At 43.4% G+C, this 17381-nt stretch overlaps 2 protein-coding genes and 1 pseudogene across 7 annotated transcripts; 1 reads left to right on the top strand and 2 right to left on the bottom strand.

The window, feature by feature from the left end:
• Positions 1 to 1685: 1685 nt before the first annotated feature.
• LOC115682770 (xyloglucan endotransglucosylase protein 1-like) lies at positions 1686 to 3129 on the bottom strand. 3 transcript variants are annotated; one of them, XM_056321443.1, is made up of 4 exons: positions 3102 to 3129; positions 2494 to 2744; positions 2186 to 2379; positions 1686 to 2091 (listed from the first exon to the last, which is right to left on the bottom strand). In XM_056321443.1, exons 1-4 carry the CDS (start codon positions 3127 to 3129, stop codon positions 1686 to 1688), a joined length of 879 nt encoding a protein of 292 aa, XP_056177418.1. The 3 variants fall into 3 exon arrangements, with proteins under 3 accessions (XP_056177418.1, XP_030462963.1, XP_030462962.1); XM_030607103.1 differs by lacking the exon at positions 3102 to 3129 and adding an exon at positions 2771 to 2793 and having other exon boundaries at positions 2494 to 2722; XM_030607102.2 differs by lacking the exon at positions 3102 to 3129 and having other exon boundaries at positions 2494 to 2808.
• A 3426-nt stretch (positions 3130 to 6555) lies between these two features.
• LOC130140953 (xyloglucan endotransglucosylase protein 1-like) lies at positions 6556 to 15889 on the bottom strand. Of its 4 annotated transcripts, XM_056321441.1 has the most exons (5): positions 13356 to 13366; positions 7914 to 7930; positions 7382 to 7632; positions 7060 to 7253; positions 6556 to 6961 (listed from the first exon to the last, which is right to left on the bottom strand). In XM_056321441.1, the coding sequence occupies exons 1-5, from the start codon at positions 13364 to 13366 to the stop codon at positions 6556 to 6558; spliced, it is 879 nt and encodes a 292-aa protein (XP_056177416.1). The 4 variants fall into 4 exon arrangements, with proteins under 4 accessions (XP_056177416.1, XP_056177414.1, XP_056177415.1 ...); XM_056321439.1 differs by lacking the exons at positions 7914 to 7930; positions 13356 to 13366 and adding an exon at positions 15856 to 15889; XM_056321440.1 differs by lacking the exons at positions 7914 to 7930; positions 13356 to 13366 and adding an exon at positions 10231 to 10251 and having other exon boundaries at positions 7382 to 7642.
• Positions 12616 to 13691, top strand: LOC130140954 (xyloglucan endotransglucosylase protein 1-like; annotated as a pseudogene).
• Positions 15890 to 17381: the final 1492 nt, after the last annotated feature.

Here is a 17381-nt window from a genome sequence, read left to right as displayed (position 1 = left end):
GACGGTGCGGATCAGGAAGCCCTAATCCTAATTGGATTGACAAGATCAATCCCATTTAATCAAATCCTTTTTTTTTGGTCAGAACCATTTAATCAAATCTTGGTCAATCCATTTTTCCTTTGCTTGACCGAATATCATGTATGCAAAATAAGTGATGTTCTGAATTTGGAAGGAAAGTGATCTAGAATGCAAATAATCTCAGCAAAATATGAAAATAGGAGAGAAATTCGGTTAAGATTGAATTATAGATTTCGAGGAGCACTAGGATTCTAAAGGCCGATTGATGAAAGATCCTGAAAATCAAAAGAAAAAAAAAGTGAGCTCGAGTTTTAAATAGCAGAGAAGATCAAGTGATGGAAACAGAAAAGATTACGAAGGATAATTTGGAAAGGAAGATAAAGAACCCTATTGGAAAAAAACTCTCAATATAACCTCGGGGTTCAAACGAGGAATTCAATCGATTGCCATGTCTCTTGCTGCACGCCTTCAGGAGGCCTTTCAAGCTTTTCAAGCTGCCGATAAGAACTATCATACTGCCCAAAAGAAACGGAATCCTGGGTGAGTACTTGCAATTCTTTTAGTCGAAAATATTCTTTTTTTATGGCCTCTTGATTGCCATGTTCTTCTTCTCTCCTCAGCCCGTGCGAAGTCGCCGACGCTATGGAGGCACGCGCTGCTGCAAGGGCTGCTCTGGACCAGGTTGTCGCGGTCCTCCGACAGGAGGAAGTGCTAGTTCTCAGCACCCTGGAGCAGGCGAGGACGTTCACGCAGTTCTTGTCACAGTTTCCTGACTACGGCCGTCTCAGCCGCGTGAATATCGCTGCTAATGTCGACGAGCGAACCTCCGCGCGGATGTGCGACACTTTGAGAGGATGGCTGGATTCGGGGCACCCACCCAGATCTTCTATCTCCCGGACTAGTGTCCGGGTGTGATAGCTCTCTCAGTTGTGATTAGCTTTCTGAAACTAAGTATTTTATCTAGAAGTGTCGGTTTCCAGGAAACGAACAGGGTGTACGTTTGCTTTTGAACCGCGCTTAAACTCATATTCCTATCTTGTTTTTATTTATTGTATATAGCATTGCAGCACATAATCTTGAATCCCAATTACTTTCTCACACATCAAAAAACATGAGGTAAGTTCGTCAGATGATTTTAATAAGGCTAAATACTACAAAAAACCATATCTATGATAAATTCATCACCAAAAACTCCAAATTAGTATATTTGTGACAAATTTACTCATCGTTAATTTCCATTAAATTGGATTGATATCACGAAAAAACACAAATTGGTACACCTATGACAAACGGAGGTACCCGTAGTTTTTGTTCGTTCAGAAGCAAGTAGAATTGTTCCAAGGTCGGATTTAGAACTTAATTGGTGCAGTTCTGGTTTCTAGTTGTTGGAACCGGGACCATATTGGTTCCTTAGGAATTCAATTGACCAGTTTGAAGATCGAACTTGGCGGGACGCTGGTATCTAGTCACTACCCACCCAATTGGTGTACCTAAGGGGGGAAAAGAAATGAAGTCAAGGCTAGCTAGCTGTACATCAACGCTTTGTTTTTCATTAAATCTTGTAGCTCATTTTACAGAAAGAACAAAAGAATTTGGCTATATGTATACGCTAATTAATCAGGACACATGTGCAGGAAAATCTCTTAGGTCCTCTCAAATTTCAGCTCTCAGTTCTTGCATTCAGGAGGGAGGCCTTGAGGGAAGCGCTTCAAGTCGGTGCAGTAGTTATAGATCATGAAGTTCTTCTGCACCCACTCGAGCCTCTGCCTTCCGCTGGTGTCCAGCGCCTGAGTCTGCCATTTGTCGCTGCCCGAAGTGGTCGAGCTGGTGGTGGTCTTGGAAGCACAGGATGACTTCCCGGCTGACCATGCACAAGCATTGGCATTGAAGTTGCGGTAGGAAGCAGTGAAAGGAGCTTGAGTCCAGTTGGTCTTGACGCGCCCGCCCATGGTGGCCCAGTCATCTGCGTTCCACAGGCTTGAGTAAATCCTCATGGCCTGCTTGTTGGGGAAAGGGACACCGATCAATTCCTTGTTGTCGAATTCTCTAATAGGCACATTGTCCACCAAGAAACTGATAGAAATTGAACGGAGCAATGTGTTAGCGTGTGTTCAGGTTTAGCTAGAGAATTGTTACTTTGATACATTAGAATGATTCATGAACATACAGGATGCGTTGAGGGTTCCACAGTATGGAGTAGGTGTGGAAGGCCTTGGTTGGGTCGAACCAGAGATAGAACTGCTGCTCCCGGTTGCCCTTGCCCTGAGTGAATACGTTGGTGTGCACAATGTAGGGGTTGCCTGACAGATTCCCCAGGAACTCGAAGTCGATCTCGTCGTGCGTTGGCCCTTGAGAAGACAACTGCATATATTGTGTAGCAAAAGAATGTTGTCAATCTAACGATCTCTGTCGATGCTAATTAAGTAGGATAGTATTATTTGCACGCGTGCAAATTTAATGAATTAAGAAACATACATAGTAGGTGGTGACGGTGCCGGCAGAATTGCCAGGGACGAGCATAAGTTGCATGTCGATGCGGCCAAAGAGGTACTCGTTCTTGGACTGAAACCCAGAGCCAGAGTACTTGTCGAGAGAGAGGGTGAGAAGCTGACCACCTTGAGATATCTTGGCTCGCTGGCCGCCCCAGGTGAGGTCGAAGTCCTGGTAGAAATTACCGGCTTGAGCCCCCATCATCATGAGAGAGCTCATGACCAGACAGACCACTACTAAAATTACCTTCATCTTTCAACACTCTACAACAGTAAGGAGAAGAAGAAGCTTGAAACAGAGGGCTTTTGTGAGCGATGGATATGATGGGTGCATGGGAAGAAGGTATTTATACATGCTAACCAGGAGTGTTGTTAGCGTTTAAAAAAGGTTTGACTCTAGAGAGAGAGAGAGAGAGAGAGAGAGAGAGAGAGAGAGAGAGAGAGCGCGCGCTTCTTCCAGCTGTAGACAGAGGATATAAAACCTGACCAAATGCCGTGTTGATATACGGATAGTGCGCGCCTGGTTAACTTCTGCACGAGGTGGCTCTGCGTCTCTTGTGAGATAGAGCTCATTTTGGTGTAATTTGCACTCGCCGGGAAGCTGTCCTGAAGAGCTTAGCATAATAAACTATATCAGATCACACAATTGCCCATTCCACGTTAGCAAAGCCTGGTTTGACTTTGAATGGGTTTTCAACAATTCCGACAGCATCCTCATTATTGCAGTTGCCCCATTCATTTGGCGGTGGCCACTCTAGACTTATTTCCGCCCTACTCTCCTTGGCTCATTGAACTCGTCCTGGTGAGCTGGCTCGGGTTGGAAATAGCGGATACGTTTAAGATGATGCACTGGATATAAAGGACTCTTGGATATTCAAACATCAACAATGCAAGTCTTCTGAAAATAAAATTATATGCCCATTTTCACGAGAAAGCTCTATAATTATCCGTACAAGGAAATCGATAGTATGACGATTCATAAGTTGTCCGCATCAACGTGCCACTTAGAACGACTGGCGATGGTTGGATGCCACATCGGCAATTTTTGGCAACAATCAATTGGAAGGACTATATCTGAATTCCGCGCAAAGGTTTAGAGGATTACATTGAAAAAATTAAAAAGTTTAGGAATGAAATGGCTTTGCACAATAGGTTTAAGATTAATTTTGTAATTATCCCTGATTAGAAGGGCGGGATAAGAAATTCCGTGACACTTTAACTCTCGAGAATTATCAACCACTATCGTTATCGATATATAGTAACAAGATCAACAAATAAGAAGAATCTTAGCGTGAGGAAGATAGAGAAGGGTTAGAGGAATTAGGTGGTGCGGCGATGTACGCACACGCCAAGTAGATATGATCTAACCCTAGTTCCTCATTGTGCGCCGATCTTCTTTTCTTTCCTTTGAGTTTTCCTTGGAGATGTGTGTGTGTGTGTGTGTGTGTGTGTGACAGGCTGTCGGATTAAAGTTTTGCCTTGCTTCGGTCTGCGCAGCTGCCAGATCAGGATAGGCAACCCGCACGTCCATAAGATAACGTCACTTTCCAATGCTTTGAGCCGCATCTGCTCCTGCCAAGGGAGACAAAAACGAAAGCCACAGGAAAGAATACGTAGGAATCTCTCTCTCTCTCTCTCTCTCTCTCTCTCTCTCTCTCTCTATAAAGAATTTAGGTCTTTGTTTTCGATGAGGGTGTCTCAACACGTACGTGCACGCAGATTGAGTAGTGGTTGCATGCAATGGTTTTGCTTCTGCTTTGTTTCCAAAGGTGGAAATCTTATCTGTCTTTCCAATGGGTGGATAGACCTGGCCAGATGCATATATATCAACCACACCAAAAACTACCTTGACCCAGTTGAAATATTGCAAGCTGGCATTTGGTTATTGCTTTGGAGGATTATCTTGTCGTGGAGCCTTCGGGGAACCAGGCATGCCACTGTTGCTATGTACCTTCATTTCCTGGCCAGAGCTTATCCCAAAATACCCGACCATACAGAAAAAAAAAAGTGCTAGGGACACTACAAGACTATTTTGTATGATCCTTTGCAATAGTTTCAACTATGAAATTGAATGATATATATTTCAATAAGGTGTTTGACGAACAACTAGAAATTGCAACACCTTTTACCGACCCTTTTTAACAACCGTTAGCAATAGCTTTGACAACTTTTAGAAAGTGCTCCTTCCGGTTTCAATTTGGTATATTTAAAAAAAACACACATTACCAAGTGGCGCTTGCAACACTTCACAGCACAGTTCCTAGGCGCATAGCACCATTACGATACAATGATGTCTATATTGTATGAACTTTGATACCGTACAAAATTGGTATGTACTAAGTGATGTAACTTGCTATTTATTAGGTGCTATTCAACATGACCGACTTTCTTAAACGCCCAATTACACGTCACATTACTTGATTAAGTTACTACTTTATCTAACCCATTTTAACTATTTCGTTGAGGTCAATTACTTTTTTCTAGCTTTATATATGAATAAAATATCAAAATGTCATTTCACTTTATATTTACATGATTATCCAAACTTTTGATTCAACAACTTTTACAGACGAAACAAACCATCTCAATATATTGGAAGCGCACAACAGAAACCCGAAGTTTCACATGGGCAGATTGCTAAGAGGGAGCCCAAGTCCAAATCCGTAATATATCTAGTTAGACCCAATTTCACTCAAAAATTCAAACCAATAAATTATGGATCAACTAGGATTATTAACTACTCTACACCACATTAATTCTCTAGTCCTATGACTTTTTCTACACAGCCCATACATGCATCTCAACAATCTTCCGCTCGTGTACAAGCTTAATATTAGGTCTGCTCCTCTTTAATTCAAATATCCTTCTGCATCAACATCTATCAACTTAATCTCCACTTTCCGTCATCACCGGTTCTCCAGACGAAACCATGGAAGTTGACATCGGGATTGCATTGGTATCCATGACACTCACCTTCGCCTCAGGTCTCTTTCTCTAGACCAAACAATGAAGACTGCCTGAAAACCGTGTTAATGTTGGGAGCGCACAACAAAAGCACAATACCTTCACCTGGGGAAATCAACAAGAGAGAGCTCAAGCCCGAACCATATGCAACTTTTTCCTATACAATTCATATGTGCATCTCAACATATCATGTTTAAAATTATTTTGAATGGAGGCCCTCGTAATTCGGAGTTTCACAAGCTGTCATTCTTGGTGGAGGGCAAATATTGATCTTCTTGTATCATCAAAGTGAGTGAGGATGAGTCTTCTTGCATGCCAATCTTCCTTCTGAGCGTGGTTGCGGTGCAATGATTATGCATCTGGGCAGGTGTGTGAAGGTATGCATTTGAAATCGACTTCCCACTTGGAAAACAATGACAACTGATAAACTCAAAGTTTGTGCACACACGCCGCCTCAAGCAGATTAGAATATTTTTGTCGGTTTACCCATTGGTCTCCCAATCAATAAGCAGACAGGTCGTTCCCGGAAGATGCTAAAGTGGAACTAATCTTTTAACATCAATTTCCTAATATAAGTAATTAACCGAACTAAAACATAGTAAGAACTTCGGCTATCATAATTTTATTAGCTCTAAATGAAATTTCAAGAGACTAATAATTTGGACTAAAGCCAATTGGGAGGAATCTTTAAGAATTAAACGTTTCTTAGAAAACCTATGGAAAAACAGAAGTACGTAGACCGGTTCCAATATCGTAATCAGAGCTTAATTGGCCCAGTCCTAGTTTCGAGCTGTTGGAACGTAGACCGAATTGGTTCCCTTCGGAATTCAATCGACGACGCCAGTTTCAAGATCGAACTTGGCCGGACGCTCGTCTCTAGTCACTACCCACCCAACTGGTGTACCTATTAAGGGGGAAAAGGAAACGAAGTCAAGGCTAGTTAGCTATCCACCAACGATTTGTTTTTCATTATTTCTTGTAGCTCATTTTACAGAAAGAACAAAAGAATTTGGCAATATGTACACGCTAATTAATCAGAACACATGTGCAAAAAAATCTCTTGGGTTCTCTCAAATTTCAGCTCTCAGTTCTTGCATTCGGGAGGGGGGCCCTGTGGGAAGCGCTTCAAGTCGGTGCAGTAGTTATAGATCATGAAGTTCTTCTGTACCCACTCAAGCCTCTGCCTTCCGTTGGTGTCCAGCGCCTGAGTCTGCCACGTGTCGCCGCCGGAAGTGGTCGAGCTGGTGGTGGTCATAGAACCGCAGGATGACTTTCCGGCTGACCATGCACAAGCATTTGCATTGAAGTTGCGGTAGGAAGCGGTGAAAGGAGCTTGAGTCCAGTCGGTCTTGACGCGCCCCCCCATGGTGGCCCAGTCGTCTGCGTTCCACAGGCTCGAGTAAATCCTCATGGCCTGTTTGTTGGGGAATGGGACACCGATCGATTCCTTGTTGTCGAATTCTCTAATAGGCACATTGTCCACCAAGAAACTGACAGAAATTAAACAGAGCAATGCGTTAGTGTGTGTTCAGGTTTACCGAGAGAATTTTCACTTTGATGTAAACATTCGAATGATTCGTGAACATACAGGATGCGTTGAGGGTTCCAGAGGATGGAGTAGGTGTGGAAGGCCTTGGTTGGGTCGAACCAGAGATAGAACTGCTGCTCCCGGTTACCTTTGCCCTGAGTGAATACGTTGGTGTGAACAATGTAGGGGTTGCCTGACAGATTCCCCAGGAACTCGAAGTCGATCTCATCGTGCATTGGCCCTTGAGAAGATAACTGCATATGTTGTGTAGCAAATGTTGTCAATTTTAGCTTTAACAATTGTTCTTTGTCAATGCTAATTAAGTAGGACAGAGATCAGTATTGTTAGCAAGCATGCAAATTGAACGATTGAAGACACATACGTAGTAGGTGGTGACGGTGCCAGCGGAATTGCCGGGGACGAGCATAAGTTGCATGTCTATGCGGCCAAAGAGGTACTCGTCCTTGGACTGAAACCCGGAGCCAGAGTACTTGTCGAGGGAGAGGGTGAGAAGCTGACCACCTTGGGATATCTTGGCTCGCTGGTCGCCCCAAGTGAGGTCGACGTCCTGGAAGAAATCACCTGCTTGAGCCCCCATCATCACCAAAGAGCTCAGGACCAGACCGACCACTACTAGAACCACCTTCATCTTTCGACACTCTCTACAAAGAGGAGGAAGAAAAGAAGCTTGAAACAGAGGGCTTTTGCGAGTGGTGGATTTGATTGATGCATGGGAAGGAGGTATTTATACATGTTAATCAGCGTTTGTAAGTGTTTAAAGAGAGGTTTGACTCTAGAGAGAGAGAGAGAGAGAGAGAGAGAACTTCTTCCAGCTGTAGACAGAGGTGGATATGAATGTTTATCAAATGCCCGTGGAGTTATTTAGATACTGCGCGTCCGGTTAAATTCCACACGAGGCTGCTCTGTGTGACTTACGAGATAGAGCCAAGTTATTGTGTCATTTGCACTCGCCGGGAAGCTCCGTGGAGTGCTTAGCTTATTAAATTATATCAAAATCACACGATTCTACAACATTTTCACGCGCTTGGCCCCTCAAAATGGGGTCCATCTCTTAACTATTTATGAGAATCAAATGCCCGTCTTTTCAACAATTCCGACAGCATCCTCGTTGCAGCAGTTGCCCATTCATTAGGTGTGCCCTAGACTCCTTGGCTCATCGAACTCGTCATGGTGAGCTGGCTCGGTTTCGAAAATTACTTGATATAGTTTCTGATATTCAAACATAAAAAATGGAAGCTTTCCGGTATTCGCCCACCAGAGCTCCTAACAACTTGTATGCTCATTTTTATCAGAAAGCCCTATGACAATCCATGTAATCAAATATCTCTTCGATGTGACATGGGCGACAGTTTCAGTTAGACGGGCGAGACAAGAAATTCTACAACATCTTTAGCTCTCGAGATCATTATCAATACGTAGGAACAAGATGAATTTTCAGTTCCTGCATATAAGAAGAATCTTAGCATGATATAGTAAGAATAGCGTTTAGGCAATTAGGTTGTGCTATGTACATCCCTTCTGAGTTGTCCTCGGAGATGCGTGTTCGACAGGCTGACAGATTAGAGTTATGCTTTGCTTCGGTCTACGCTGCTGCCAGATCATGCAACCCGCACGTACCATAAAAATAATGTCGCCTTCACCATGCTTTGAGCTGCATCTGCTCCTGCCAAGGGAGACAAAAAACGAAAGCCGCGAGAGAGAATACGTAGGAATCTCTCTCTCTCTATAAAAATTTAGGTCTTTGTTTTCAAGGAGGGTGTCTCAACCCGTACGTGCACACAGCATGAGTAGTGGTTGCATGCACGGGTTTTGCTTCTGCTTTGTTTTTAGAGGTGGAAATCTTATCTATCTTTCCAATGGGTGTATAGACCTGGCCAGATGCACATAGGTCAACCTCACCAAAAACTACCTTGACCCATGAAATAAAAATCAATAGGGTATTGAAATATTGTCAGCCGGTTATTGCTTTGGAGGATCATCTTGTCATGGAGCCTTCGGGGAACTAGGCATACACATGTTGCTACGTACCACGATTTTCTGGTGAGAGCTTTTCCCAAAGTGTTTAACAAAAAAAAAAAAACAAAAACAAACAAACAAAAGAGCTAGGGCCACTGCAAGATTTTGAGTATGACCTTTTCTTTTTGACAAACACCGTAAAATTGCCACGCTCTTAACGGGCCGTTGCCAACAGCTTCGACAACTTTTAGAAAGCTACCCCGTCTCGTTTCAATGCAGTGCATGTTTAAAACATGCATAATAAGTAATTAATTAGTCACGACACTTCACGGGATGGTTTTTGCGCACCTAGCATAGTACTGGTACGGTGATGACGGTACCAATTAAAACTCTAATATCGATGAACGCACTAAACTGGTATGTATATGTGTTATTGAACATGGTCAATTTTCTCAAACGCCAATTACACGTCGCGTTACCAAATTAAGTTGTTACTTTTTCCACCTCCTTTCAATTGTTTTGTTGACGTCAGTTACTTTTTTTGGCTCTATATATGACTATAGTATCAAAATGTGGTTTAACTTTGTATGTGCGTGATTATCCAAACTTTTCATTCGGTGTTTTGATTCGATAAATTCTCATATGCGCACAAAATCATTTCATCGTATTTAAAATTATTTTGAGGAAAAGACGTCTTGATTTAGGCTCCGTTCGTTTGGCGAAAAATATTCTTCTTTTGGAAAATATTTTCCCGGAAGTCATTTTCCTGGAAAATATTTTCCCGGGACATAATTTTCCGGTGTTTGGTGATCAATATGAAAAAGTTTTGGAAAATATTTTTCGCGGCGGCGGCGGCGGCGGCGGCGATCGGCGGCGGCGGCGGCGACGACCGGCGGCCGCGGGATCGGCGATCGGCGGCGCGGCGGGCGCCGATCGGCGGCGGCGGCAACCGGCGGCGGCGGCGACCGGGCGGGTGGCGGCGACCGGCGGCCGGCGACCGACGGCGGCGGCGGCGGCGATCGGCGGGCGGCGGATCGGCCTGCGGCCGGCGACCGGCGGCGCAGCTGACCGACGGCGGCGGCGGCGGCGGCGACGGGCGGCGGCCGGCGATCGCAGCGGCGACGACCGGTGGCGGCGGCGGGCGACGACCGGCGGCGGCGAGCGGTGACCGGCGGCAGGGGGCGGCGGCGGGCGGCGGCGGGCGGTGACCTTAGTGAAGAAGAAGAAGAAGCAACTCCGGAAAATGATTTCCGCTTTTGAAGAAGCGGAAGTCATTTTCCATAGACTTAGGCTATTTTGTGAGGGGGGGAAGGAAAATATTTTCCCACGGAAAACGTTTTCCGCCCCCCGAACACCGGAAAACCCGGAAAATATTTTCCGAGAGAATATTTTCCGCCAAACGAACGGAGCCTTAAAATTGGGAGCTTCCGTACCAAGTGGAAAGTTGACTCTAAAGGATAATCTTTACTTCCACTTTGGAATCATCCATGGATGACCTGTACGCTTCCTGCTAGGGTGACAAAAGGGTAAACCGACAGGATTATCCTAATCTCCTTGAGGTGTGTGTGCACAAACTTTGAGACAATCAATAGAATTTGCTTCCCAAGTCGAAAATTAATTTCAAAAGCATATGTATATAAACCTGCCGAGATGCATATTCATTTTATCCCAACCAAGTCAAATAAGAGGATAGGCATGCATCCATGTCAGGAATCTCATCCACACCCACTTGGCTGATAAAGAAGGACTCATAAATGCCCCCCACTAGGTATGAAAGCTCCCAATTATAAATCACGACGTATTTTACTCAAAATAATTTTAAATATGATGAAATAATTTTATGCGTCTATAAAAATTCATCGAATCAAAAGTTTGGATAATCATACACAGACAAAGTTAAACTACATCTTGATACGATAGTCATATATAGAGCCAGAAAAAGTAACTGACATCAACAAAATAGTTAAAATGAGGTGGGAAAAGTAACAACTTAAATTGGTAATGTGCCGTGTAATTGACATTTGAGAAGGTTGGTCATGTTCAATAACACCTAATACATACCACTTTTGTATGTTCATCGATATCAAATTTTTAATCGATACAATCGTCACTATACCAAGACTGTGCTAGGCATGCAAAAACTATCCTGTGAAGTGTTGTGACTAGCACTTTATGATACATGTTTTAAACATGCACCACATTGAAACCAGACGGAACAACTTTCTAAAAGTTGTCGAAGCTGTTGGAAACAGTATGTTAAGAGCGTCGCAATTTGCGGTGTTTGTCGAAAAAAGTTCATACTCAAACCGTGCAGTGCCCCTAGCTATTTTCTTGTTTGTTTAACACTTTGGGACAAGCTCTGGCCAGAAAAGTAAGGTACGTAGCAGCATATGCATGCCTAGCTCCCCGAAGGCTCCATGACAAGATGATCCTCCAAAGAAATAACCAAAGATTGACATATGTGCATCTGGCCAGGTTTATATATACACCCATTGGAAAGATTGATAAGATTTCAACCTTTGGTAGCAAAGCAGAAGCAAAACCCGTGCATGCAACCACTACTCAAGCTGTGTGCACGTACGTGTTGAGACACCCTCATCGAAAACAAGTCCTGAATTCTTATAGAGAAAGATTCCTACGTATTCTTTCTTGCGGCTTTCGTTCTTGTCTCCCTTGGCAGAAGTAGATGCGGCTCAAAGCATTGCAAAGTGAGATTATTTTATGGCACATGCGGGTTGCATGATCTGGCAGCTGCGTAGACAGAAGCATTGCATAACTCTTAATCTGTCGGCCTTGGCGTGTGTGTACATGGCACAACCTAATTGCCCAAACACTTCAATAACCTCCTCAAGCTAAGATTCTTCTCATATGCAGGAATTGGTAATTCATCTTGTTTCTATATATCGTTAATGATTTTGGTCAATTATTCTCGAGAGTTAAAGATGTGGTAGAATTTCTTGTCTCGCCCGTCTAACTGAAAATGTCGCCCATGTCACATCGAAGAGATATTTGTTTACGCGGATTATTCTAGGACTTTCTGATAAAAATGAGCATACTTGTTATGAGCTCTAGTGGGCGAATATCAGAAAGCTTCCATTGTTGATGTATCCCCTATTTCCAAACCGAGCCAGCTCACCATGAAAAGTATGAGCCAAGGAGTGTAGGGCGCACCTAATGAATGGGCAACTGCTGTCACAAGGATGCTGTCGGAATTGTTGAAAAGATAGGCATTTGATTCTCATATATATTTAAGAGATGGACCCCATTTTGAGGGGGCAAGCGCGTGAAAATGTTGTAGAATCGTGTGATTTTGATATAATTTATTAAGCTAAGCACTCCACGGAGCTTCCCGGCGAGTGCAAATGACATAATAACTTGGCTCTATCTCGTAAGTCACACGGAGCAGCCTCGTGTAGAATTTACCCGGACGCGCGGTATCTAAATAAACATTCATATCCTCTGTCTACAGCTGGAAGAAGTTCTCTCTTGCTCTAGAGTCAAACCTCTTTTTAAACACTAACAAACGCTGATTAACATGTATAAATACCTCCTTCCCATGCATCCATCAAATCCATCACTCGCAAAAGCCCAGTGTTTCAAGCTTCTTCTCTTCCTTCTTCTTGTGGAGAGTGTCGAAAGATGAAGGTGGTTCTAGTAGTGGTCGGTCTGGTCCTGAGCTCTCTGGTGATGATGGGGGCTCAAGCAGGTGATTTCTTCCAGGACGTCGACCTCACTTGGGGCGACCAGCGAGCCAAGATATCCCAAGGTAGTCAGCTTCTCACCCTCTCCCTCGACAAGTACTCTGGCTCCGGGTTTCAGTCCAAGGACGAGTACCTCTTTGGCCGCATAGACGTGCAACTTATGCTCGTCCCCGGCAATTCTGCTGGCACCGTTACCACCTACAATGTATGTGTCTTCATTCATTCAATTTGCACGCGTGCTAATAGTACTATCCTACTTTAACTAGCAGCGACAAAGATCATTAGATTGACAACATTCTTTTGCTACACAATATATACAGTTGTCTTCTCAAAGGCCAACGCATGACGAGATCGACTTCGAGTTCCTGGGGAATCTGTCAGGCAACCCCTACATTGTGCACACCAACGTATTCACTCAGGGCAAAGGCAACCGCGAGCAGTAGTTTTATCTCTGGTTCGACCCAACCAAGGCCTTCCACACCTACTCTATCCTCTGGAACCCTCAACGCATCCTGTATGTTCACGAATCATTCTAATATATCATAGTAACCATTCTCTAGTTAAACCTGAACACACACTAACGCATTGCTTTATATAATATCTATCAGTTTCTTGGTGGACAATGTGCCTATACGAGAATTCGCCAACAAAGAATCGATGGGCGTCCCATTCCCAAACAAACAGGCCATGAGGATTTACTCGAGCCTGTGGAATGCGGACGACTGGGCCACCATGGGCGGGCGCGTCAAGACCGACTGGACTCAAGCTCCTTTCACCGCTTCCTACCGCAACTTCAATGCCAATGCTTGTGCATGGTCAGCCGGGAAGTCATCCTGCGCTTCCATGACCACCACCAGCTCGACCACTTCTGGCGGCGACACGTGGCAGACACAGGCGCTGGACACTAGCGGAAGGCAGAGGCTCGAGTGGGTGCAGAAGAACTTCATGATCTATAACTACTGCACCGACTTGAAGCGCTTCCCTCACGGCCTCCCTCCCGAATGCAAGAACTGAGAGCTGAAATTTGAGAGAGCCTAAGAGATTTTTTTGCACATGTGTTCTGATTAATTGGCGTGTACATTGCCAAATTCGTTTCTTCTTTCTGTAAATTGAGCTACAAGAAATAATGAAAAACAAATCGTTGGTGGATAGCTGGCTAGCCTTGACTTCATTTCTTTTCCCCCCTTAGGTAAACCAGTTGGGTGGGTGGTGATTAGAAACCAGCGTCCAGCCATGTTCGATCTTGTAACTGACGTCCTCGATTAAATACCGAAGGGAACTAATTTGGTCCCGGTTCCAACAACTCGAAACTAGGACTAGACCAATTAAGCTCTGATTCCGATCTTGGAACTGGTCTACGTACTTCTGAACAAACAGAGTTTTTCCGTTGGTTTTCTTAGAAACGTTCCTCCCGTTGGGCCTTAGTCCATTAGTCTCTTGAAATTTCTTTTAGAGCTAATAAAATTAGGATAGCTGAAGTTCTTACTATGTTTTAGTTCGGTTAATTACTTATATTTGGAAATTGACGTTAAAAGATTACTTCCATTTTAGCATCATCCATGAATGACCTGTCTGCTTATTGATTGGGAGACCAAAGGGTAAACCGACAAAAATATTCTAATCTGCTTGAGGCGTGTGTGCACGAACTTTATGTTAATCAGTTGTAATTGTTTCCCAAGTGGGAAGTCGATTTCAAAAGCATATCTTCACACACCGGCCCAGATGCATAATCATTGCACCACAACCACGCATAGAAGGAAGATTGGCATGCAAGAAGACTCATCCTCACCCACTTTGATGATACAAGAAGGCCAATATTTGCCGCCCACCTAGAATGACAGCTCGTGAAACTCCGAATTATGAATGCCTCCTTTCAAAATAATTTTAAACATGATATGTTGAGATGCTTGCATGAATTGTATTAGAAAAGGTTCCACATGGTTCGGACTTGGACTCTCTCTCGTTGATTTCCCCAGGAGAAGGTATTGTGCTTTTGTTGTGGGCACCCAACATTAACGCAGTTTTTAGGCAGCTTTTGTGGTTCGGTTTGACAAAAAGACCAAGGATGAAAGTGGCATTCAGGTGTAGCAAAGCAGTCTCGACGGCAGCCTTCATTGTTCGGTCTAGAGAAAAAGGCCCGAGGTGAAGGTGGGAGTTATGGTTACCAATGCAATCCCGATGTAAACTTTCATGGTTTGGTCTGAAGAAAAAGACCAGTGATGAGGGAAAGTATAGATTAAATTGAGACATGTTGATGCAGAAAGATACTTGAATTAAGGGGGAGCAGACCTAATACTAAGCTTACATATGAGGTGGAGATTATTGAGATCCACGTGTGAGTTATGTTAGAAAAAGTCATAGGAATAGAGAATTGATATGGTATGGAGCAGTTGATAATCCTAGTTGACTCATAACTTATTGGCTTGAGATTTTGAATAAAACTTGATCAAACTGGATATATTACGGGCTCAGACTTGGGCTTCCTCTTGGCGATCTCCCTAAGTGGAAAATTCGGGTATTCACTACACGCTTCCAATACAATGAGATGGTTTCTCATGTCCGTCATAATTTTTTGAATCAAAAGTTTGGATAATCATGCACATAAAAAGTTAAACCACATTTTGATATTTTAGTCATAAATAATGCTAGAAAAAAGTAACTGACCTCAACGAAATAGTTTAAATGGGTTAGAAAAAGTAGTAACTTAATCGAGTAATGCTGTGTGTAATTGGGCATTTAAGAAAGTTGGTCATGTTGAATAGCACCTAATAAATAGCCAGTTACATCACTTAGTACATACCACTTATGTATAGTATCAAAGTTCATACAATATAGACATCGTTGTATCATAATTGTGCTATGCATCTAGGAATTGTGCTGTGACGTGTTGTAAGTAATTAACCACTTGGTAATGGGTGTTTTTTTAAACATGCACCACATTGAAATCGGACGGAACGCTTTCTAAAAGTTGTCGAAACCGTTGCTAACGGTTGTTAAAAGGTGTTGCAATTTTGAGGTGTTCGTTGAACACCTTATTGAGATATACATCGTTCAATGCCACAGTTAAAAATGCCGCAAAGGATCATACCAAATAGTCTTGTAGTGTCCCTAGCAATTTTTTTTTTGTTTGGTCAGGCATTTTGGGATAAGCTCTGGCCAGGAAATGAAGGTACCTAGCAGCAGAGGCATGCCCGGTTCCCTGAAAGCTCCATGACAAGATACACCTCCAAAGCAATAACCAAATGCCAGCTGGAAATATTTCAACTGGGTCAAGGTAATTTTTGGTGTGGTCGATACATATGCATCTGGCCAGGTCCATACACCCCCTGGAAAGATGGATAAGATATCCACCTTTGGAAACAAAGCAGAAGCAAAACCCATGCAGGCAACCGCCACTCAATCCGTGTGCACGTACGTGTTGAGACACCCTCATCGAAAATAAAGACCTAAATTTTTTTTAGAAAAAGAGAGAGAGAGAGAGATTCCTACGTATTCTTTCCTGTGGCTTTCGTTTTTGTCTCCCTTGGCAGGAACAGATGCGACTCAAAGCATGGGAATGTGACGTTATCTTATGGCACGTGCGGGTCGCCTGACCTGGCACTGGCAGCTGCCCAGACACCCAAGCAAAGCATAACTTTAATCTGACAGCGTCACACACACTCGCACATCTCCAAGGAAAACTCAATGGAAAGGAAAGAAGATCGGGGCACAATGAGGAACTAGGGTTAGATAATATCTACTTAGGCGTGTGCGTACATCGCCGCACCAGTGATTGATCGTCTTCGTATATATCTCGATAACGATTTTTGTCGATAAATTTCCTACCTTGCCCTTAGGAATAATTACCAGATTAATATTAAAATTATTGTGCGGATGCCAATTTAGTCCTAAACTTTTCAATTTTATCAATATAGTCCTAAACTTTTGTGTGAATTCCAATGGAGTCCTTCCGGTTAATGTTGTCAAAAATTATCGACGTCCTACATGGAACACTGACGCAGATAACTTGTGGATTGTCACGTTAGCGATTTCCTTACACGAATAATTACAGAGCTTTCTCGTGAAAATAAGAATATATTTTATTTTCAGAAGACTTGCGTCACCGGTGTTTGAATATTCAAAGAGTCTTTTATGTTCAATGCATCATCTTAAACGTATCAGCTATTTTCAAACCAAGCCTGCTCACCATGACGAGTTCAATGAGCCAAGGAGTGTAGGGCGGAAATAAGTCTAGAGCGGCCACCACCACGCCCGAATGAATGGGGCAACTGCAATAATGAGGATGCAGTCGATGGATGAATTGTTGAAAACCCATTCAAAGTCAAACCAGCCTTTACTAACGTTGAATGGGCAATTGTGTGATCTGATATAGTTTATTATGCTAAGCGCTTCAGGGCAGCTTCCCGGCTACTGCAAATCACCGCCTGGTGCAGAAGTTAACCAGACGCGCACTATCCATATATCAACACGGCATTTGGTCAGGTTTTATATCCTCTGTCTACAGCTGGAAGAAGGTCTCTCTCTCTCTCTCTCTCTCTCTCTCTCTCTCTCTCTCTCTCTCTCTCTCTCTCTCTGTAGAGTCAAACCTTTTTTAAACACTAACAACACTTCTGGTTAACATGTATAAATACCTTCTTCCCATGCACCCATCATATCCATCGCTCACAAAAGCCCTGTTTCAAGCTTCTTCTTCTCCTTACTGTT

This window comes from Syzygium oleosum, unplaced genomic scaffold (assembly GCF_021117445.2).
Source record: "Syzygium oleosum isolate NSW1041296 unplaced genomic scaffold, Sole_v2.1 Sole_v2.23, whole genome shotgun sequence".
Taxonomy (NCBI): Eukaryota; Viridiplantae; Streptophyta; class Magnoliopsida; order Myrtales; family Myrtaceae; genus Syzygium; species Syzygium oleosum.
Note: the sequence above shows the minus strand (reverse complement) of the source record. Positions and strands in the feature narration are given on the sequence as shown.

Excerpts from the sequence above, each read along its gene's own strand:
- LOC130140953 (XM_056321439.1), bottom strand. The coding sequence starts at position 15,889 with ATGGAGCTTTCAGGGAACCGGGCATGCCTCTGCT. Across the intron at positions 7,633-15,855 it reads GAACCGGGCATGCCTCTGCT|TAGTGGTCGGTCTGGTCCTG; the intron begins GCTAGGTACCTT and ends AGGTGGTTCTAG. Across the intron at positions 6,962-7,059 it reads TGGAACCCTCAACGCATCCT|TTTCTTGGTGGACAATGTGC; the intron begins GTATGTTCACGA and ends AATTTCTGTCAG.
- LOC115682770 (XM_056321443.1), bottom strand. The coding sequence starts at position 3,129 with ATGCTAAGCTCTTCAGGACAGCTTCCCG. Across the intron at positions 2,745-3,101 it reads CTCTTCAGGACAGCTTCCCG|TAGTGGTCTGTCTGGTCATG; the intron begins GCGAGTGCAAAT and ends AGGTAATTTTAG. Across the intron at positions 2,380-2,493 it reads GCACCGTCACCACCTACTAT|TTGTCTTCTCAAGGGCCAAC; the intron begins GTATGTTTCTTA and ends CAATATATGCAG.